The sequence below is a fragment of the Engraulis encrasicolus genome, chromosome 3 (assembly GCF_034702125.1).
Source record: "Engraulis encrasicolus isolate BLACKSEA-1 chromosome 3, IST_EnEncr_1.0, whole genome shotgun sequence".
In the NCBI taxonomy this organism is placed as follows: Eukaryota; Metazoa; Chordata; class Actinopteri; order Clupeiformes; family Engraulidae; genus Engraulis; species Engraulis encrasicolus.
In genome coordinates, this window is record NC_085859.1 from 56,726,110 (window position 1) to 56,750,797 (window position 24,688).

Here is a 24,688-nt window from a genome sequence, read left to right on the forward strand (position 1 = left end):
GATCCTGGGGGTTATATGACTACTCGCTCAAGGGCACCTCTGCTGTGGATGATACTAAAGAGAAGCAGGGGCGGTTCCAGACATTTATTCTTGGGGTGGCAAAGGGGTGGCGAAGTGTATTTCAGGGGGGCATGCTCCTACACTAAGGGAAAAATATAAACACTATATAATCAACACACACACTTATGTGATACAGTGAATCCCTTAAAGTGAAACCCTGCAACCTAAAGTTCTATGTCTGAAATGATGTCAAGCATTAAGGCTATTGGTCACAATCAGGGCTCTTAATTGGGGTGGCAAATCATATTTCTGGGAGGGGGCAAATGCCACCCCCTGCCACCCCTTAGAACCGCCCCTGAAGAGAAGCTCTGACAATACACACACTCGCAGACACGCAGACGAGAGAGAGAGAGAGAGAGAGAGAGAGAGAGAGAGAGAGAGAGAGAGAGAAAGAGAAAGAAACAGGGAGTCAACCCTGTGATTCCTCCTCTATACTCAGAAGGCCAACTCAATAACCTCATGTGCAGCTTCAGCTCCAAACATCCACTCTCAGTGATGGCTGTTCGAGAGATTTAAGCGCCATCTGTAGACAGGACAAAGAACTGTCTCATCGATCCCACATGGCTCAAAAAAAAGTTGTATTGGATTGGGGCAGCCGTGGTGTGATGGTTACGGAATTGGACTGTAGATCACAGGGTTGTGAGGTCAAATCCCACCTTTCTACTCACTACTTCCACACACTTCTCCAGGGACTGTAACCAATACCCTGTAAATAACTTTGCGTCGCTTTGGATAAAAGCGTCAGATTAGTGTAGTGATAGTGTAATGTAATGTAAATGTTATGAACTGTATGTCTGGGAAGAATCACATTCATCCAGGCCATGTAAGTTAAAAGGGCGGTTTACTGCGGTTGTGACTTATGCAACTGGCCCTCTTCATCATAAGCATTACTGTGTGAGGATCATACCGATGATTAGCCTCGTCTAAAACAAATACTGCCCGGGGCAGAACCGGAAGCATCTGGGCAATTACACACGGGCCTCCTAACCTACTTCAGCTTCCTCTGTACACTCATTTTCTGTGTGGTATTTATAAAATGTCCGACAAGGGAATATACATGCAAGGAATGCATCCCAATGCAATACACCGGCGGCCTCTAAGCCATTTGCATTTTCCTCTGTGCAATGTGACCAAGTTATGTGGGTCTATGACGGGTTTTTTTGGGCTCAGACGTCAACCGATACAACCACAGCTAATGCCCATGAATTAACAACTAATTGGTAATTAGTTTGTGTGTTACTACTAAAACGTCATTGACCCACACACTGTGTTGCACTGTGTTGCACTGTGTGTATGAAATGTCTGATGGGAGAATGTAGGCTCCTGTAATATCCAAGGAATGCGTCCCATACGGCGCTTCAAGGCTGTCCATGGACCGTGTATCTGTCTAACATGGCCACCACAATTAAATTTTTTCCCCCAATGAAATTTTACATGTCATTAACAATGAAATATAAAATTGAAATGTGGTCAAGATGTGGTGATAATGGTGAATTCTGTTTTATTTGCATCACTCACTAGCAGTGGGACATACAGTATGCTATGCTATTACATTGGACACAGTTGTCAACATAGAATATATTATTCAATTGAAATAACTGAAAATATTTCCATTTTGCTATTTTTCTGGTGCTAAACACAGGTTTTAACATTGTATTGAAGAACACACAATGCTGGGGGGGGGGGGGTATTTCAAAAGTGAAATACATTTGTCACAAGAACCACTTCAGGAAAGAACAAATAGAAACATGAAAAAGAAACCTGAAACATTAGTATATAATTGATTTGTAGAATGACTGACAGGAAAATGACAGAAAAAAAACAAAATTAAACCAAAAAAGCAATTTGTCACGACCTCATCAAATACATGTATTTCCTTTCAGCTTCACCTAACTTTTGAAGACTGCACCTGCTGTCAAGAACAAAAACATACATCAGTCACAGAGAACTGCCTGAAGATAAAGCAGAAGGTAATTTAACACTGAGATCATTAGCGCAATGAAAAGTGTGGCCAACTCAGTTACTTTGATCTTGATTGCTGAAGGGCATGAAATTAAATTGAGGCTGGGTGAAGGGGGTGGGTCTAACCACCATGATATCCATCTATCTATATTTCAAGCTCAGCAGGAGATTCATTAGTAGTCTAGACTAGGCATTATGAGGGAGAAAACTGGTTTTGAGAAATATCTGACTGGACATAACAATAAAAAAAGACAAACTTGGAAATTAAATCATTGTGTAACAGGTTAATCCCCACAATTTATAGAGGCACTTTAAAAGGTCCAAACATAGTAACCTGCTGTTGGTCAGTAACAACAGCTGCTGAACAGAATGTTGTAAGGTAAGGACTGTCTCTGTCTCAAAGAAAAGATTCCATGGAATGGTCTTGAATAGTGTATTCTAGCATGTTGTGTTTTCTCTCAGCAACGATCTTATATATGTCACAGGACTAATATGCTCCTTAGATATTTTTTTGGTGTGCAAAGCCAAAACAGCGCAGCACAGGTCAACAGAGTTCTTTTCTCCTTCATTTTTCTAGCTTTTATTCAAGGCTACACACTTTTATTAAGTACTAATTTACACTAAATGAAATAGCGATTTCCTTCCAGTTATCAGAGGTCCTACACATAATTGAATGCAGTCAACTAAAGCAAATATGCCCCAAACCTCCATACAGAATCTGAGCAGTATAAGCAACTACCTGTTCTCACAAACTACTCAGGTTTGTGGAAAAAAACATTAAAAAAAACAAACAAATGATACAAAAAATACACTCCTCTCTATCAGAGGCATTAACATAAATCTTCCTCTAATCGCATCCTTGGAGATGTTATCTTGATGAGGCAACAGTTTGTAATACAGGTAAAAGCAACAGGATTGTTATCTCTAGGTCTGGAGATGGACATTGAAAGGGAAAAGGTGCAACTAACTCCAGCGTCTCCGACCATTGCAGTTTCCTCTGTACAATGTCTTTGAAACACTTAACACGATGTCTCCATCAAACGTCTTGTACTGACTTATTCTGCTTGAGTGCATCACTCCTGACCCAGCAGCCCTCACACCACATGTCACATTCTTCATTGTGTGGTAGATCGCTTCTGGATAACGCCCAGGTCTGGATTTCAGATCTAGATCATGACAGCAGCATCCACAGAGTTCGTTTAGCCGTCCATGCCTTGCGTGATCTCCTGGCTTCCATCAGGCTCCATGAGATGATTGTAGCACAGGCCTTCACCATGGCGCTTTACACTTCAGTGCAGCCACGGCCGTGTCCCTCACTGCAGAAAGAGGAGGACACAATGGATTCCTGACAACATTAGTAAGGGCAAAGGTTTTTCAAAGTTAAAAAAAAGATAATTAATCACGCTTACACACATCAATAGTCTACCTAGGACAGGGGTTCCCAAACATAACCATGACATTCCATCCAAGCCCCCACCCCCCCCCCTTACATGAGTCGTGCCACACTATTTTTTCTCTGCACCCTCTTTCACAACCATTTGCTAGGTCTGTGATGCAGTGCCGCACAAGGATACATAAAATAATAACGACAATAGTCGTAATGTTCAGCGATGCAGTAGATTATTATTATGCTGTTGAGAATATTGTTTGGCTTATTTATGGTTTTTTGAACTTGAAGGTTATTCACTTTATTCTATTATTCACTTGGTTGTTCTATACTTTTCCTGCCAACCTGTTGTGGCCCCCTGCACCCTAGACACCCCTAGCCCCAGCCCAAACCACTGATCTGAGACAAACAGTACTTTTTCTTAAAAGGTTCTTCATGCAATTGGGACACATTTAACCCCTTTGAGTCTATGTTACACCAAAATTGTAGTGACAAATTCTTAATCTGTTACTTAAGCCTTGTAGTAATGTCACAGCAATGTTGTTATGATGTAGTTGAGTCTTTTCAGCAAACACTGCCGGTGGGAACATCTGCACTGAGGCTACAGAAGGTGGTTGATGGACTAAGATACGAACATTGAGAAATTATAAACCCCTGAAGAGAGATACGATTTAACTCTCCTAACAAACTGAGGAAGGCAGAACGCCGAAACGCGTCTGTGTAATAAATGAACCTATGCATGGTGCGACCTTTTCTCATTTTTCAATTTTCCTAACAAAAAAAACACAGTATAACTCAACTATTAGTAGATTCTTTTTGTAGATTTACCATCTGCAATTTAGTTGCCATTCTTCATCATTCCTTGTTATTTTTATCACTTTTTGATACATTCATTTAACACCTTTGTAGTTTTTGCTTTTTTTGCTTTGTTGTACAAGCAAGTGCACAACAACAACAATAAATGCCTTGAATACTTTGACTAGTTGAATAACATAATCCAGATACTATAAAACGAAGCCTGTTTTCTAGAATACCAGACCCCTACTCCTTAACCTAGGACATGCAAAGTTGTTTGTTTACGAAACCCTGTTGCTATGGGATTATGCCAGTCGGTGGAAGTGAAAAGACATTACGCAACCAATCAGGCAGAGTGTGCCCACCGGGGGACAAGTATCATCTCCAAACAATCCGCCGCTTTTCAAAATGTCACATCAACGCCACGCCGCACTGATGGAGAGCCATAGAGACAAGCGTGTCGTCAAGACCCACAGCAGTAATTAACACAATAATTACAGGCTTGTTATCTCTCCTCCTCAGTACCACCGTTTCCACGGCAACCAGCTCGACGCCCAGCAACGGCTAATTAATTTAGACAAGAGAGGAGGAAGGGAGGCAGAACGGCTTCAAAAGATGTAAACACGAAGACCCTAGCCTAAGCCTGCCCACTTAGTGAAACTTTTCAGGAAAGGGTTTGTGAGGTAACAGAGGGGGATATGTTTAACATTCACCTATAGGCCCATAATATGGACGGTTATCATATGTGATAGGGTTTGATGCATTTTTATCTTCAAACACACTTTACCATAAAGATTGCTCACACAGGCTTTATCGAAATACTAACACACAGTTCTAACAGAGCAAAATTATTATTATTATTATTTTAACAGAGCAAGATTAGGCGCTGTATAGATAAGTCTGTGTGTGTGTGTATGAAATAGAAAGGTTGCTTATTTAATCACAACCAATGGGGCATGGCTGGTCACTTAACATGTCCATAACCATGACATATAGAGACTATTATATAGCCTACCTTGGTGTGTGAATATCTTTCAGCAAACCGAAAGGTTGTAGATTCAATTCACAACCAATGTAGCATGGCTGGTGACTATTACGGTACATGTTACATGTGTGTGTGTGCGTGCGTGCGTGCGTGTGTGTGTGCGTGCGTGCGTGTGAGCGAGCGAGAGAGAGAGAGAGAGAGAGAGAGAGAGAGAATGTGTGTGAGAGAGAGACAGAGAGAGGCACAAATATACCTAAATGGATCTAGAATGGCCACATGAATGTAGTGTGTGTGTGTGTGTGTGTGTGTGTTGTGTGTGTGTGTGTGTGTGTGTGTGTGTTGTGTGTGTGTATGTGTGTGTGTGTCTGTGCGTGCACATGCAACTGAGCAAACAGACCCACCTTGTTGTCTGGGGGTCTGGTAGGGGCAGGGGCCTGGCCCAGGGGGGCCACTCTGCTGGGCTGCCCTCGCAGCGTCACAGTGATGGTGGTGGGGGCCTTCAGCCCAGCTGCCAAACACACAGGGAGGGTTGGAATTACACACAGCCACATTTGGGTGTCACACCAGAGCCTAGATCAGGAGTGGGGAATCTATGTCTCGGGGGTCGTTTATGGCCGTCTTATCCGGCCCCCGATATAATTTTAATGTTATGCAACTAAAGGAATCCTAGAAATTACATTTGCAATACAGTTAAGTTATATTTCAGGGGACCTAGAGAAGGTGGGCTCTGTTTTAAAGGTAGCTGCCTTCAATATAGGCCTGAAGTGCATTGGGAAATCCTGTATGGTGTTCATAGTACGGCCCTTGGGGGACTTTTACGACCCTTGGGAGGAATTTGAAGTGGCCCCTCGAATGAAAAAGGTTCCCTACCCCTGGCCTAGATACTAAGGGTGCTTACTTACATCATACAGCAAATGTGTAGGATGACCACTGGAAAAGGGGGTGCGGTGGGGCTTGTTATACACCACTGCCACATTTGGCTTACTTGCGTCATGAATTTCTAGTATGGCCAGGCCACTGACTGACATTTTCATGCCATTGGAAGAGAAGGTAGTCACTTTTTGACATAGATCACCACAGCACAGAACTGCCTCCATAAAGGGGGTGGCTTGTGATTATGTATGGAATAGCGGACGACGAGGTGTCCCGATATCAAGGGAAATAATGGACGAGGCGGAGCGTTCTAAACAGCCCGACGGCGCAGCCGAAGGGCTGTTCGCTTCGCCAAGTCCATTTTCCCTTGATATCGAGACACCTCGAAGGCCGCTATTCCGCTTATCACCCGGTTACCAGCATTTAAGTATTAATTTATTAATTTATTAATAAGTTGATCTAAGGCTTTGTGAGAAAGTAGATTCACCACTGCGCTTTGTACGTTGCTATGGGCACCACTTACCTAATCTAGTGAGACGCGCCTCCATCGGTGGCATAGTCTAAGGACGCGCACAGAATGTTGGGGTTACTTGACAACCAAATGCGATAGAATTGACGACTGGATTTTTGACTTGACAACGAGATGCAATAGAATTAGTAACGGGGTCTTGACTAGACAACCAGATGCGATAGAACTAACGACGCGGTCTTGACTAGACAACCAGATGCGATAGAACTAGCAACGGCACTTCGCCAGAAAGTTAGAAAAGAAGCAACTTGGACGCCCGCACGCCCGCATGACATCATAGGTGTCCTGCTACCGGGGAATAAAGGACACCTGCTCAGCCAATCAGAAAACGTTCCATTTGCTCACTGGGTGATAAGTATGGAATAGCGGACGACGAGGTGTCCCGATATCAAGGGAAATAATGGACGAGGCGGAGCGTTCTAAACAGCCCGACGGCGCAGCCGAAGGGCTGTTCGCTTCGCCAAGTCCATTTTCCCTTGATATCGGGACACCTCGAAGGCCGCTATTCCGCTTATCACCCGGTTACCAGCATTTAAGTATTAATTTATTAATTTAGTAATAAGTTGATCTAAGGCTTCGTGAGAAAGTAGATTCACCACTGCGCTTTGGTACGTTGCTATGGGCACCACTTCCTAATCTAGTGAGACGCGCCTCTATCGGAGGCATAGCCTCAGGACGCGCGCAGAATGTTGGGGTGACTTGACAACCAAATGCGATAGAATTGACGACTGGGTTTTTGACTTGACAACGAGATGCAATAGAATTAGTAACGGGGTCTTGACTAGACAACCAGATGCGATAGAACTAACGACGCGGTCTTGACTAGACAACCAGATGCGATAGAACTAGCAACGGCACTTCGCCAGAAAGTTAGAAAAGAAGCAACTTGGACGCCCGCACGCCCGCATGACATCATAGGTGTCCTGCTACCGGGGAATAAAGGACACCTGCTCAGCCAATCAGAAGACGTTCCGTCTGCTCACTGGGTGATAAGTATGGAATAGCGGACGACGAGGTGTCCCAATATCAAGGGAAATAATGGTTCTAAACAGCCCGACGGCAGAGCCTGTTCGCTTCGCCAAGTCCATTTTCCCTTGATATCGGGACACCTCGAAGGCCGCTATTCCGCTTATCACCCGGTTACCAGCATTTAAGTATTAATTTATTAATTTAGTAATAAGTTGATCTAAGGCTTCGTGAGAAAGTAGATTCACCACTGCGCTTTGGTACGTTGCTATGGGCACCACTTCCTAATCTAGTGAGACGCGCCTCTATCGGAGGCATAGCCTCAGGACGCGCGCAGAATGTTGGGGTGACTTGACAACCAAATGCGATAGAATTGACGACTGGGTTTTTGACTTGACAACGAGATGCAATAGAATTAGTAACGGGGTCTTGACTAGACAACCAGATGCGATAGAACTAACGACGCGGTCTTGACTAGACAACCAGATGCGATAGAACTAGTAACGGCACTTCGCCAGAAAGTTAAAAAAGAAGCAACTTGGACGCCCGCACGCCCGCATGACATCATAGTGTCCTGCTACCGGGGAATAAAGGACACCTGCTCAGCCAATCAGAAGACGTTCCGTCTGCTCACTGGGTGATAATTAACAAAAATGCAGTTGCCCCTAGACCAAGGGTTCCCAAACTTCACCATCGCAAGGCCCCCCATATAGGCCTACCAGTATAATCCAGCCAAGGCCCCCCCCTTACATGGGGCATGCCACAGTATTTTTCTTTGCATTCCCTTTCACATTCATAGTCTAGGTCTGTTAGTCAGTGCCTCACTGGGATATATAAAATAATAACTTGACAATAATAATAGCAATGAGAGAGAGGCAATAGATTATTATAATGTGTTCTTAACTAATGGGAATATTGTGATAATGTTATAAATGATTATTTTTGGTCTATTTTGTTGTACATTAGTTTTTACTGCACAACACTAACTGTCAGTAGACTACTCAGAACCAGGTGTGGTTAATTAAGGGAGGCATGGAACACTGAAGAGTAACTGTCAGTTTTTTGAATTTTAGAACTCTGCTGTAGAATACTCAATGGCAACCACTGCTTGCTGTGAGGACTAAGTCAGTTGCTGGGCCTAGTGAGTCAACCAGAACAGGTGTTGCCAATTAGTTCTGACATTTACTCTTCAGTGTTCATTAGCTAAGTTAGATTATGTTATTTTTTACTACAAAAATTCTGGGCCAAAAGGCAAGCCCTTTAGCACGAGAATGCAGTCTAGATTAAATATATATTTTTGTTGTGCTATACTTTTCCTGCCAACCTGCCGCGGCCCCTCTAAAACCCCTTCGCGGCCCCCGGCCTCCAATTTGAAAACCACTGCCCTAGACACTATCCCTCCAAAAATTACCACAAACAGGGCTGGTGGTAACAGCTTTCGCAATGTACAATGTACTGAGGATCCAATTCTTATAGTCCGGGAAATTAGACCTGGTTGTCCTCCCCATCTGGTTCACTGTACAAACTCCCATAGAGTGTAATGGGCAATACAACTACTCAACACAACCACAGCTACTGGGGAGGGAGGTCGGTGCTTACACCATTTAACACCACAATAACTTCCCAACATATTGTTGTCATTCGGCCAATTAGACTAATTCTTTTGGGGATGACACACATCATTTCACAGTGCTACAACTACCACAAAAGTGGTTGGGCGAATATGCCATTTAACACAAATGCAACCTACCTTACACAGGGGTGGGTATTATTCGACCTCAGCAATTGCTATAAAGTGGTTTGTAGATGTGCACCACTAAATTGTTACGTCAGAAGGGATTGGGAATAAGTCCAGTCATCATTTCAATTACACACCAGGGCCATCACTGGCTGCAGCACAATGTTAGTGTTTGATTATGGAAGAGGTCCAGTGCAGCAGACTTTCGCTTGCGAGTGCTTGTACACTCACACACACACAAGCACGCAGGCACACACCTCAAGTAGGAGCACAAATAAATTCTCATCCACCAGCAGAGCCAAGTCACAGAAAGTGGTACCCCCCCCCCACTAATAGTGGGATATTTCTACAGATATTTTTATAAACTGCTGTTGATATTGATTCATTCTAAGACTGTGCACTGCCTCTGAGCCATTTGATAAAAGAGATCTCATTTTAAAGACTCAACTGAAAATCCGTCTTCTAAACACATGGCAGTGCTGCCTGGGACGACACAGCTATCAAGTCTGAGGCATCAGCTGCTTCCACATCATCACTCCACGTTCGTGAGTGAGTGTGCCAGAGGCCCATGACATTGGGTGGAAGCATCAGGCAGTTAAGCTACTAGCCTGCTGCATCCTAATACAGGATTTGCAAAATGACTTTTCTACTCATTCATCCATCTCATCTGCTCAGGATGGCTATAGGCTACTTCATGTGCAGTACATCAACATGGTTTAGGTCTTAACTTTCCGTGTGTGTGTGTGTGTGTGTGTGTGTGTGTGTGTGTGTGTGTGTGTGTGTGTGTGTGTGTGTGTGTGTGTGTGTGTGTGTGTGTGTGTGTGTGTGTGTGTGTGTGTGTGTGAGAGAGAGAGAAGCGGGATATGAACAGAAAATTATGCAACATGAAGCGTATAGCATGTGAAGGTTATTACATGAAGGGGGAAAAGCTCAAATCAAAATGACTATAAATAAAACGATTAAGCACACACATGACCAAGAGTACTTAAATGGAACTAGTAGGCATGCACACTAAAAATAGGGCTTTTACATCTGCACCGGTTCCATGGAACCGTTCTGCCTTTTTCCTTTAGACACACCTTGTATTCAGCAGCACATCCTTATATTCTTGAACAACCTCTACACTTGAGCTCACAGGTTTCATGGTAATTGTTGATGATCCCCTATCGGGACTGTGAATGGGTCCATGATTGTTTCTGCGTCTTCAACACATTTGTAATTTCAGTTGAAAAACTGTGCTGCTAATACACTATCCCAAAACAACTACCATGTCAAAGGGGAGTAAGAAATTGAAAGCACCATTTGTTTTTCAGTTTTTATTGCGATCGAACAAAACTGGAATAATTGACGTGTCATTTTTGTTCAAGCCTTAATTCATTGCCGTGTCCTTTTGGTAATAATTTCTATGAAGTCTTCACATTCCTTACCAACGGCTTACAATGTATTTATTACATAATGTACATATGTACTAATAACTATTTATGCATACTGATGACTGCTCTCCTTAGCCATTATAATGAAATATGCTAATAAGTCCAATTCCAATATTAAGCAACACTCATGGTTATAGAGCTTCAGTTATTATCAGTCATGTATAAGCAGTTAAATCCAACATTCAGCCATTTCTATATTAGCACTCATAACTTTTTAATGGATGTGTTCATATGTATGCAAGCTTTATAAAAAATGTTTGTAACAAATTGAGGTGGAAAATGTTGAGTGTGGGTATGGAGTGGACACTGGAGAACATACACTTATGGCTTAGTGTTGGTCATTATTTGTGAATGGACATACCCTGTAGTGTTAACATTGTATAATAATGTTCCATTGAAGTGCTCCATGCCCCACACATTTAGAAGAAAGCAAATAATAAACAAAGCAAATGAATGAACAAAATGAAGGAAAAAACAACAAACAGGAAATACGGAGAAAGCAACAAAGATGGACATTTAATATTAGCAGGGCTTCCAGAACTGTGGTGGAAATCAAGCTAACAAGATGTTTTCTAAAAAGTAGGCAGTGAGACTTGAAGCAGAGGGTGGAGCATATAACATGAAGCTTCCAAGGGTTTGACACACTTCCAACAAGTTACAGTCGCAACAACATGCAACAGAATAAAACATGTAGAAAAGGACAAAGAAAATAGAAAGAAAAACAAAAGTGGTTGGGAGAAGGGGGCTCTGATTAACACAATTATTTTCCATGGAAACATCATTCAGACAAGGGATAACTCAGACATGTTTTTTTTTTCTCCCTTATCCCTAGTAGAACCAACTGTACTTAACTATAATACAAACTCGCAGTCCTACCAGAACACCAACTACAATACACATTTGCAAGCTTCATTCCAACATTTCCTGCATTACAAAAATAAATGTACATGGCCCAATCGCGCCCCACACTAAGAAACCTGCCTCGTCACCTCCTGAAACTGACTGGGAGACTGTATTTGTGGCTACACAGGCCAGGAACATGGCTACGGTCTTTTCATACACCTCTAGTCCTCACCTACCCCCCCCCTCCTGGTAAGGACTGGACCCTTCCATAGCAGAGGGAGGGGGCTGAAGTATGCATGTGTGTTAGAAGGAGGCAGAGAGGCTGATGGGGGTGTATGTGAGGGGTGGTTGTGGGATCATCTAACCCCTCTAACCCCTCCACTCCACTCCACTGCATACAGAAGAGGAGGAGTGTATCCCACCTAATCTACTCCATCCCTCATCACATTTTGGGGACTAGGAGCTTAAGAGTTTGAAGGGCATATTTCAAAGCCCTCACGTAATTCGCCTGCACGTACACAAGGTGAGGCCCTGGCGTTCTGTTGGGGGGGTGTCACAGATGATTAGGGTTGGGTGAACCATCCCATAACATCTCCCTTATTCCCAACTCTCTCTCTCCCTCCCTCCCCCTCTCATCTGGGCCTCCGCTGCTTGGCGGCGCGTGACGTACCGGCGGCCGCCTGGTTGGAGACCTGGGCCAGGCCCGGCAGGCTAGAGGCCAGCTTGGCCAGGCCGCCGTTGGTCAGCAGCTGGTGGATGGCCGTGGCCTTGCTGCTGGCCAGCCCTGACGGCGAGGAGCCCGCGCCCCCGGAGACGAGCGGCACCGCGCGCACCAGCGTGCCACCCATGCCTCCTCCTCCGCTGCTGCTGCTGCCCGCCGAGGAGCTGCTGGCCAGGGAAGCCAGCACCTGGGGCTTGCCACCCACGCCGGCCGATACCTGAGAAGGGATGAGAGGAGACAGTAGAGAGAAAGAGGAGGAGGGGAGGAGGGAGAGGATGAGGAGAGAGAGGACAGGAAAAGGGAGAAGAGACAAAGCGGAGGAGAAGAAGAGGAGGAGGGAGAGGAGCAGAGCAAAGAGCAGGAGGCGGAAAAAAGAGGAGGAGAAGGATGAGTAGAGCAGAGTATAAGAGAGAGGAACAAGATGAGAGGAGAGAAGGAGAGAGAGGAGAGAAGAGAGAGGAGGGAGATATAAGCACAGGAGAGACAAGGAGGAGAGTGAGAGAATGAAGAGTTAAAGCATGCTGCAGCACTCCACAACTGTAGCAGAAGAGTTGAAAGAAACTTGTGCTCCTCCATCTACTGTGGTACTTATACTCCCTATGGAGATCAAGATCATACAGGATAATGGCACAGCATTTCTCTTCAACCACCTCCCAACACTACAGACATTACTTATGTTTGACATATGCAACAGGATAAAAATGAAACAACTGTAAATTTTTTCGAAACATAAAATAAATGAAAAGCCGGGGAGGAACTGGCTTTGCGAAATGGAGACACACTCAGCAGTTTGGAGGTCAGGCACTAAGGCACACTTGTTACCAACCGACACGCCATCCATATTCCGACCACATTCCCTGCACCTGTTCTTGGGTGTGGGCGTGTGTGTGTGTGTGTGTGTGTGTGAGAGTGAGGGAGATCTTTTTCCCCCAGGTTGACCCACAGGCTCTCCTCCCTTGGGGTAATGTGGTGGCCAGGCTTACACCAATAAAGAGAAGCAGGCTAACCAGGAAAATAAATAAAGTGTCCCTTGTGCTCTGAGCCAGTGTAGCGCTTCACTTCGCTTTGCTTCTGCCGCCTCTTTATCACCTGGGCTGGGCCACAGCCTGCACATCAGATGTGTGCTTGAGCCTGGAGTGCAGTGCTCACAGGCAAAACAGGCCAGACTTTGTTTTGTATTCCATTCAACTCAATTCTATTCTATTCGATTTGATTCGATTCCATTCCATCTACATTGAGCGAGATAGGCTGTACTGTGTTTTACTATATGGTAGTCAGTTGTACATGATTTTATTTTATATAGCATTTTATAGCAGATGTTGCTTTTTTAAATTAATTTATCTAATCATCTTTTCTGCTGCTGCTGCTATGCTTCTATTTCCCAGCCTTGGATCAATACAACAGATGTATCTATCCACACTGTGCATGCACTTGGCAAAGTTAGAGTAGGCTACGCTGTACCATGAAGTTATAATATTATGTTGTACTTTCTGTACGGTGACCTGTAGTGCCCAAAAAGGGAGCTATTCATCATCGACGCTACTGTTTGTTGTTATGAAGCATGGCATGGTCTTTTTAGGGCGCCCAGAGGACTACGGGTACTGACTAGTGAAAAAATGGATTCTCATTTATTCGTAATGCATTTTTTGTTGGTCTCATTTCTTTAGGGTATTTTCTGTCTGCAACCTTTCCTCCCAACCCCCACTATGCCCATCTGCAGTGTGTATGTTGGATATCACTACTCCCAACATAATAGTTTGTTGCAGTCACTCAAAATCAACATGGAAGCGCATGGCAAAGGGCAGCAAAAACTTATGAAATGATTTCAGGGTGGAAAAAAAGGAATTTTGGCAGAAAATTGAGGTGTGGGCAGTAAAAACAGAGAGTAAGCAGAAGAGCCAGGCATTTGCCTTTGATGTGTTGGCAAGGCTGAATGCGAAGATATTTGAAAGCACGTTTTTTTTTTTAACATAACAATGACAATCAATATAACTGCCAGTGTTTCTGATCAGGGAAATTCAAATGTCTGTTTCATCCTTCACAAATGTACACCCTTGGAGCAGCAGTCTGTAATCCAAAGCATATGTGCTGCTCCGCCATCCACATGAAGCACATGCTACTGATCTAGGGAGCACCACCACACACATCACCACAACAAAACTCAACATAACGCCCATATCCACCACCCGTGCCACTGAGTTACCTATAAATAATAATAATAAAACATATTTTGAGGTTTCAGAAGCACCAACCAGTCATCTACAACGCATAGGGCGGTGCTGTGAGTAAAATCAATGAAATAAAATAAAGTTAAACTGCACAAGGTAAAAAAAATGAATAGCAACAAAAATGTTCCACACAACAGTATGCGCTACCTGCGTGTCAGTGGCAGCTGTGGAGGGGAGGCTGGGGGACTTGGTCACAATCTCCTGCAGACTGAAACTCAGGCCCTGGAGCAGACTACTGGCCGAGGGAGCTACACATAGGAGCAAAATACACACACAAAAAACGGCACGCACGCACACACACACACACACACACACACACACACAAACACGGCACACACACACACACACACAAACACGGCGCACACACACACACACAAACACGGCACGCACACACACACACAAACACGTCACGCACACACACACAAAAACAAACACAAACACAAGGTCAGGAGTCAGGACACAGTGGGGGTGGACTGCTAAGTAAGGAGGCTGCAGAGGGAGTCTGGAGGAGAGTTGTGCATCTTCCATGTTTTCACCCATCAACACACACACATAATACTGAAAGTAAAGCTCCTCTATGCCCTCCGCTCTATTTACATGGCGATTTGCACACGCATCCATCTAGTGCTCCTTTATGCAATCTCTCTATTGTGATTTAACATGGGAACTCGTCCATCTAGACCGGAGCCTCCATCTAGACGACGGCTGGCGGAGGTTACAGAGTGCTTCTCCGCCGGCCCCTGATGCAAATCCCCTTTGTCGGGAGCCCTACAGCGGAGCACAATGGAGAGCAGCAGAAATCCACTTAACGAAGATGGCTTCACTTTGAAGATGCTCAGCAGACCGTGCAAGACCAGGGGCATGATCTACCCCTGGGAAGGAGGGAGAAGGGAGGAGAGAGGAGGGAGAGGAGGATGAAGATGAGTAGGGGAAGGAAGGAAGAAGAGGATGGATGGAGTAGAGGAAGAAAGGGAAGAAGAGGATGAAAAGGAGAATGAGAGGGAGGAAAAAATGAGAAAGAAGAGGAGAGAAGGGAAGGGAGGGGGAGATGAGCAGCAGGAAAGGGAGGATGATGATGGGGTAGAGGAGAGAGAGGGAGAGAAAAGGGAGGAGGGGGAGGAAAGGGAGGAGGGGGAGGAGGAGGAAGGGGTTCAGATAGCACTTCAAAGGTGCTATCTGTGTAGGATTGTAGGCAGAGTAGGTATTGCAACTACACTGCTTGTTGAAACAGTGCTGCCTATTGCCAAAAGTTTTCAAGAATATTTACTAAAAATGTAATTAATATTTACTAGCATATTTACTAAATCAACTTGGCTTCTTGGTGTTAATCGCACTAGCCAAACATACACTTGCCATCAGTAAAAGTGGCTAGTACTCTTTCTTTTCTACCAGCCAAACTTAATTTTCACCTGCATTTGGCTGGTTGGCTGGTGTTAATTTAGAACCCTGTTTATTTTAATGATTTAAGCCAACATTTTGTTGATTGGCTTTACAGAACCATGCTTTACGCATATGAGCTGCATTGCAAGAATATATGAAATGGCAAGATCATGAACCATGCTCTGATTCTAACACAAAATCCTTAACTGCACCTTTGCAATGATGACAAAAGACCAACAAAGGTCGGCGTCTGCGCCTGCACTTAACACCCGTGTATTGCTTGGTGCGTGTACTCCCAAAAATGAGTAATCACTTAAGATAATGGAAAAAAGGAGGCGCACACAAGGCTTGTGTGAAAAAGTGTATTGAAGCCGAAATTAAACAACAGAAGTCTAAGGTTAACTGGAGAAACAGACGTTTCGGAGCTAGTCCATTCTCAATGTCTCCAGTAGCAATATTAAAAGTTAAATGAAACCATGATAGTGCAGAGGTGGACAAACTGGACAAAGGTGCTGTTTCCATGTAGCCGGATATTTCTAAATATGGATATATTGCTTTTCTCCTGTTTAGCCGGAAACGCAGCATGTGGATAAAAATAAAAACTCCATTGTAAAAAATGCATTTTAGCCCCCTAAATTGGATATTTTTAAAGCCCGATATTTGATGTGGGCTTTGCTTACGTGGAAACTGAAGGCCAAAACCAATGTAAACAGGAGAAAAGAAATCCACATTTAAAAATATCAGGCTACGTGGAAACGGCACCTAAGAAAGTCAAAGTCCATCCAGTTCTTTCTGCCTGTGCTGTGAATACAGGTGATTACACTACTAGCTCATCAACCTCAGCCGAATGAGTGTGGTGATTAAGATCAGCTGGTTCATTAAATTGGCTGGAACAAATTGATGTGGCAGGGAGCTTGCTTCCTGAACCCGGGGAATCTGCCTCCAGTGGGATGGAGGAAAAAAAAAGGGGAGCGCAGGAGTGCTTGTACACCTGTGGATGTGGGCATGCTATACATTTGTGTGTGTGTGTGTGTGTGTGTGTGTGTGTGTGTGTGTGTGTGTGTGTGTGTGTGTATGTGTGTGTGTTTTTACCCTGGCTGGTGGCAGGAGTGGTGCCCTGGGCAGGTGAGGTGGAGCAGCTCTGGATGTTGTGAAAGCTGGCACTGGAAACCTCCGCCAGACCAGCCCTGAAGAGAAGAGAAACACACACACACACACACACACACACACACACACACACACACACACACACACACACACACACACACACACACACACACACACACACACACACACACACACACACACACACACACACACACACACACACACACACACAGTCAGGACAGACACAGGAACCCGCCCATCTAAAGTAACCGCTCACGGCTCACAAACCCCAGTCTTTACACACACACATACGAACACACACACACACACGCGCACGCACGCACGCACGCACACACGCACCATTGGCTTGCACATTTTGCACAATGAGGAAGGCAGAGCGCCGAAACGAGTCTGTGTAATAAAGAAACCTATGCATGGAGCGACCTTTTCTCATTTTTCAACTTGCACATTTTGCACAATGCAATAACGCTGTAAGAAACATTGTGGATCCCTGAGATCAGAGCTGACACCCAGTGTAATGGAGTGCAGTGTAGACGTGGGCCAGCCTTCAAGATGCAGGCAAGGGAGCAGTGCTAGATTCATCTTCACAAACTGCAGTCTTTACATCTCTCACACACACACACACACAGACTGCTGCTGCTGCTGCTGCTGCTGCTGTTGTTGGTCAAGTGGCCTGCACATTTGCACAATGTAATAACACTAACATCTATTGTGAAGCCGTGACATCACTTAGCTGGCACCCATTGTAGTGGATCTGAGTTGAGTGCAGAGCAGATGAGGGCCAGTCTAGTCTACAAACTGCAGGCAAGATGGCGAAGATTTATCCACAAACATCAGTCTTTGTATGCGTCTCCCCCCACCCTCCCCTCTCTCTCACACACTCACACACTCGCACACACACACACACACACACACACACACACACACACACACACACACACACACACACACACACACACACACACACACACACACACACAGTAATAACAACGCTGTAGCACCCATTGTGGAGCCATGAGATCACTTGTTGGCACTCAGTGCAGTGCAGTCAGTGGAGTGCAGAGAGGACAGGGGCCAGTCCAAGTCTACAAACTGCAGGCTAGGGAACGGTGTGTGTGTGTGTGTGTGTGTGTGTGTGTGTGTGTGTGTGTGTGTGTGTGTGTGTGTGTGTGTGTGTGTGTGTGTGTGTGTGTGTGTAGACTCATCCACTGGCCTCTCTTCTCTTCTGCTGAGTCAGTCCAGGCGTCTGGGAAGCACATTTTTCAGGCCAGAGGGAAGCAGTGTAGAGGCGGCGGGAGAGCAAGCATCTTGACTTATGTGCAAACTGAGTAAATACCCCAACCACACGAAATGGGCCAACTGGAATAAACTAGAGATCTGACCTGACCTGAACGGCCTCTCTGTGTACGTGTCTGTGTGTGTACAGGAGTGTATGTGTCTGCGAGTGTACGTGCGTGCGTGTGTGCGTGCGTGCATGCGCACACAAGCTTATGTAAGTGTGAGAAAGTGACCACAGTGTATGTGAGTGAGTATGCAAAATTATGTGTGACGTGTGTGTGTGTGTGTGTGTACAGGTAAGTAATGTGTACATTACGTGTGTGTGTAGATTATGTGTGTGAGCAGCAGACAGGGTTACCTTTGTGCGGTGAGGAGTCCAGAGAGCTCCTTGGCTGCCGTAGCTGCTCCCATGGTTACAGTCAGGGGCTTCACTGACGAGCACCCTACAATCAAGAGGAAAACAGGTCAGTAACACACACACACACACACACACACACACACACACACACACACACACACACACACACACACACACACACACACACACACACACACACACACACACACACACACACACACACACACACACACACAGTTAGGGGCTTCAGGGACGAGCACCCTACAACCAAGAGGAAAACAGGTCAGTAACACACACACACACACACACACACACACACACACACACACACACACACACACACACACACAGTTAGGGGCTTCAGGGACGAGCACCCTACAACCAAGAGGAAAACAGGTCAGTAACACACACACACACACACACACACACACACACACACACACACACACACACACACACACACACACACACACACACACACACACACACACACACACACACACACACACACACACACACACACACACACACACACACACACACACAGTTAGGGGCTTCAGGGACGAGCACCCTACAACCAAGAGGAAAACCGGTCAGTCACACGCACGAACGCACGCACACACACACACACACACACACACACACAAGCACACACAGAAACACAAGCACACACAAACACACACTTCTTACCCCCCTCTTCTTCCCCTTTTTTAAAGCTTTAGGAAACTTTCCATGCGTGCAGGAAAATCCTTCCATTCCACCCCAACCCCCACCGCTCTACTGACCCCCTCGCCCTCAGACGTAGCATAAAAATTCAGTGGGGCTGTTTCACCGCTCACATATTTTTTAAGTTTTTGGACAAACCCACCAATCACCGGCACCAGCAAGGGAACTGACACGGAGCTAAAAATGGTTATTTTCCCGTTCAAATATCTTCTCTGCATGAGCGAATGAGGTGAAAGTAAAAAAGGAGCGAGGTGTGAAAAGTCAAAGCTGTGTGCCGACAGAGGTGTGAAAAGGGGTCAGTTGTCCTGGGCCCAGAATAGGGTATGAATGGTATGACTCTGCCCTGGGCCCGGCCAAAGCTGTCAGCGGCCTTGTGTGGCAATATAAAAATAGGGCCGCACCATTTCAACCCTGACTGCTGCTGTTATGGCGCTGTGCATCTTTTCTAAATCATTTGACGTTTATACACCCCCCCCCTCTTGGGGTTGCAGGGTGAATGCCAATAGTCACAAAAACTGAACACTCTCAAGCACTGAAAAGGGACTGTGCAGCCTTGAAATTGAGTATTACTTTGTTATTTCCATTCTGCGCATAAAACTAAGCCCTGGGTGATATATCAGTACAACAGAAGTATTGATACATTTTTGGAAGGAGGTACTTGGAAAAGAATGTTGCCATATTGATGTGTTTGAGGCTGCAGTTTCGCTCACTTCATCAAAGCAACTTTGCAGCTTTGTTGCACTGCTCCACTGTGACTTTGCACCCATTATTGTTAATCACCATTGTTTATTATTGTTGCTTATGTAACACAGCTCAGTCTAGACTGCTTGAATAAAAAACGCTTGTGTTTTCCAAAAGTATGCATCGAGTGCACATAAAAACGCTTTTCTGTTGCTATTCTGTTTATGGTGCCCAAATGTATGATACTGCTTTTGAGTCACATCTCCCTGCCTAGCAGAACCCTTATACCTTAGGATTACCACCAAATGGCATTTAGTATTTTTATTCTAAGACAGGATTGTGCTCTGACCAAACAACAAGCATAAAGAAACTCAGATGTTTGTGTGTGTTTGACGTGACTGATGAAAGTGGAAGGCGAAGTGGAAGGTCCTGTGACTACAACTATTTATTGCAGAATTATTCATTAACTCATTGGCTGCCAGTCATTTTCATAAAAGAGTAACCCACAGTGCCAGAGATTTTTCAGCATTTTGAGTGTTTTTTGGAGGCTCACAGACAATTGAGTTCTGTGTCTATGTCAACACCATACCTAACAAAACACAAATTAGATTATCATCTGTCACCAGAAAAAAACGGTGTCTCTCTACCCCTTTCCGTTCTTTCATAATCATCTGTTGAAAATAAGTGGAATTCGCCAAAATGCTGCTTTCTAGCCAAAAAGCTGAGAAAACGCCATTTGAAGTAGAACTATAATTGCAAACGTTTTTGCCCATAATAACATCGTCCTAACAACACCAAACCTATCAGATGCAATTACAGAGTCTTCTGTCATCTGTAGCCTGAACAAAAGATCGTTTGTATGATCTTTTGAACCTAATAATGTACGGAAATATAACGGGGTGGGCTCGAAAACAAGACTGTTTTGGTTTGTTGCTGGCGCGCACAATGGATCATGACAGCAGGTGCACGTAACTCCGTAAACTCACAGAAATACTGTCTCATCGTCCTCCCTCTGATTATTTGTGCTCTCTTCTCGTTGGGGAACGAATCACAGCTGGTCTGACCACACAAGGCTACTCTGTTTCAAGAATCTGCAACCCCCCTGTCTTTTTTGGATGATACAGTAAGCTGATCATACTGTACAGATCCATAAAAAGTAACTGTAGAATGAGTTAAAATAGTTGACTTACCAAGGCTCCTTTATTTAGGCTTAGTTGTAAGTTGTTAGCGATTTCGTGCTAGCTAACTAGCGTAGCGAACTAGCATCCCCAACTGAGGTGACTACTATCACCACCAGTCCCCATACTAGTGCATTTTCCTGTTAGATGATCTTTTGTACACATCATCCTGATATTGTGTAGGCTGATCACATATCCAAACAGAAACGGTTGCCACACAGATCATCTCTGGTTGAACATGGTGTATTTTGGGCAAGCTAGCTACAATGCCTACTAGCTATATAGCAAAAGGGGGGAGTTGTATTCATGTTCATGTTCATGAGAGGAAGTTTTTTTTGTGAGGCTCTGACACTAAAATCAGTAGCCTACCTGTGTTAAAATCAGAGGGTAAGAAAGTATACTACAGTCACAGGTGCTTTACTTTCAAAAATGAATTTGCTATGCTACTTTTGAGATTATAATAGTAAAAGGGGATGTTTTTGTCTTGACATTTCCTCTTGCTCTGAGCTAATGCCCTGCCCTGACTGTTCCTAAGGACATTTCTGCCACCTACAGGAACAGTTAGAACATGCGTAGAGGCGTGAAATTTATACACAACATAGGTCAGACCGTCCTCAAGGAGTGGCTGTAAAAAAACGCAATTATTGGCGGACGCCGCCAAAGGCAGGGGGCGTCACTATTCGAAATTACGTCATTCGCCGTCCAAGGCAGCCAATGAGTTAATTGTCCATGTTGTCGCTCACCTTCCTAGCCAACCGACCTAGCATTGGCTCCCATCCCCCTCTACTACGGCCCCCAGATGGAACACAATACACAGAACATTTCAGCCCATGTTACATACAGGCGAAAAGCTCCCGCCTCAAAACACTATCACCGCTTTGAGTGTCTGTGTTCTGAACGTCAATTGGAGAGACGTTAAATTTAAGAGGCAAACTAATTCTTAATGGCAACACTCTATTTTGCTAGCAGTAGTGAAGTGTGATGTTAACCAACAGGACCATTTTAACATTTTAATTTAAATACATTCAGGCTTAAAGGCTTTTGTTACTACTAACGTCACGCCATTTCAAGTAAGAGCATTGGTTGCCGCTTGATGACCACCGCTCCTCATTACATATTTTTCAGCCAATTTGAACTTTTTTTTCCCTTCACACTCGTTCACCAACCGCCTCCCTACCAATTCCCAGGAGAGAATAATGGAACACTCCGCCTCAGCCGCATTGGTCGCTTGTATATGAAATCGGCATTGCCCTTTTAAAGGGGAGGTGGTGATGATGCGGAGTTCACCTTCCTGCTCAGCCAAGCTGATTCTGCTGGCTCCCACTCCCACCTCCTCTCCCATCTCTCATCCCAGCAGGGACACAATACAGAGAAAATTCAATCTTTTTCTTGATGCTGGTCGTCACTGCTCACCTTCCTGACCGGCTGAGCTGACATTGCCGCCCCCCTCTCCCCCGGCCCCGGTGTGGGACACAATGGTGACTTTGATCTTGGCCCTCTTGGAGGCCTTGCTGGGCGTGGGGCTGGGAGTCTGACGCCGCTTCAGGTGAACACGCAGGTCCTCACGGTCCAGACCCTCTGACGGCTCACTCGACACTGGAACTGGAAGAGAGAGAGAGAGAGAGAGAGAGAGAGAGCGAGAGAGAGAGCGAGAGAGAGAGAGAGATGAAGATATAGAGAGAAAAGAAGAGGAAGAGGAAGAGGAAGAGGAGGAGAAAGGGCAAACACGTTAAACAAAATGTCAGACGTCATTAACGAGACTTTAAATTATGATGTTCTTTGAACAAGCTTTGTTGTTGTTTGTCCGCATTTTAAATTACAGGGAAAAAAACACTGTTCAAACAATGTTTACAAATTTACAAGTGATCTCATAACCTCATCATAGAAGTCTGTGCAGATTATTGTGATCAAAGCAACACACCAGGTTATGATGCATGGCTCACAGTGAGCTATAAACACTGAAAACCAAAATGAGATGATAAAAACGGAGACATCACCGGATGAACTGTGGTTTCATTCACCAGTTAAGTGCATGCGTGTGTGTGTGTGTGTGTGTGTGTGTGTGTGTGTGTGTGTGTGTGTGTGTGTGTGTGTGTGTGTGTGTGTGTGTGTGTGTGTGTGTGTGTGTGTGTGTGTGTGTGTGTGTGTGCTCGCCTCTGAGCAAGTGTGGCAGTGCCCCTGTCAGTGAGTGTGTAGAGAAATGACAGCAGAAGGCAGAGTAGACGAAAGAAAGAACGAGAGAGAGAGGACGAGAGTTGAGGGAGGACAGGCGTGTCAGTTGAAGGCAGAACCGATGAGAGATAGAAAAGAAAAGGAGAGTGAACGAGAGTAGTGCAGGGACAGCCATGTGCACTTAAGGATAAAGAAGAGTAAAAGAAGAAAGACAGACAGAGACAGAGAGCACAGAAGCTGAAGGACAGGCATAAAGTGTGAGAGCGGTGGCAGAACAGACGACAGGAAGAGAATATAAGAAAGAGAGAGAGAGAAAAAAAAGAGAAACAGAGGGACAGGCTGGCGTGTGAGCAGGCGGCAGGAGGCCGGAGAGCTACTCACCGAAGAGGCAGGAGGGCGTGCCAGGAGGAAGGCTTTTCCTCACAAGCATGTTTTGTTTCATAAAAGCTGCAAACTGAGCTGCAGAGAATGGAACACATTGAGATACAGAGAGGGAGGGAGAGAGAGAGAGAGAGAGAGAGAGAGAGAGAGAGAGAGAGATGGAGAGAGAGAGAGAGACGAGTGAAACGAAGGAAGGAAGGAAGGAAGGAAAGGATGGGAGGAAGGAAAAGAAAAGACGAAAAGGGCAAGGGGAAAGAAGGAGGGGGAGGAGAATGGGGTACACACTCAAGGGATCATGAGAGGGGAGGGCAGAGAGGAGAAAACGACAGAAAAGAAAAAGGAGACATTTCACTCGCACACTCAGATCCTGTCTTTTCAGAGGAACCAAGGGGGGTGGGGGGGGTCACACAGAGTCAGTCAGTCACAGTCACACACAGAGACACACACAGAGACACACTCCATGCAGACACTCGTCAAAAAAGCACCTATTGCATACATCAGCACACACACACACACACACACACACACACACACACACACACACACACACACACACACACACACACACACTCACACACACACACACACACACACACACATACACACACACTCACACTTGCTGCCTGTGTGGTCTCACAGCGTGTGCATCATGCGTGTGTTCAAAGCTACTGCACTGGATGACTGTGGGTACTGAGATGTGGTTGATGTGTGAACTGTGAACTGTGTGAACTGCGAACTGTTCATGTGTCGACCACACATTCAATGCCATGTGTGGCAATTTGTGCGTGCTTTAGTGTGTGTGAATGTGTGGTGTGTGTGTGTGTGTGTGTGTTAAGAGTTAACGTGCATGATTGTTGATGGGATAAGTTGTGACTGTTTGTTAGAA

At 45.0% G+C, this 24,688-nt stretch overlaps 1 protein-coding gene across 2 annotated transcripts in view; it reads right to left on the reverse strand.

Annotated features, from left to right (window-relative positions):
• Window positions 1-1,544: 1,544 nt before the first annotated feature.
• The window catches only part of kansl3 (KAT8 regulatory NSL complex subunit 3), a 40,830-nt gene continuing 17,686 nt past the window's right edge, over window positions 1,545-24,688 (reverse strand). The window contains exons 15-22 of one of the 2 annotated variants that reach the window (XM_063195758.1): window positions 23,803-23,880; window positions 22,663-22,851; window positions 18,665-18,749; window positions 16,993-17,087; window positions 14,668-14,768; window positions 12,242-12,509; window positions 5,591-5,697; window positions 1,545-3,338 (exon numbers count right to left, since the gene is read on the reverse strand). In XM_063195758.1, coding sequence (XP_063051828.1) covers window positions 3,336-3,338; window positions 5,591-5,697; window positions 12,242-12,509; window positions 14,668-14,768; window positions 16,993-17,087; window positions 18,665-18,749; window positions 22,663-22,851; window positions 23,803-23,880 — 926 coding nt within the window. In that variant the 3' untranslated portion in view covers window positions 1,545-3,335. The remainder of the gene's footprint in view (window positions 3,339-5,590; window positions 5,698-12,241; window positions 12,510-14,667; window positions 14,769-16,992; window positions 17,088-18,664; window positions 18,750-22,662; window positions 22,852-23,802; window positions 23,881-24,688) is intronic. The other variant, XM_063195759.1, reaches the window with a different exon arrangement.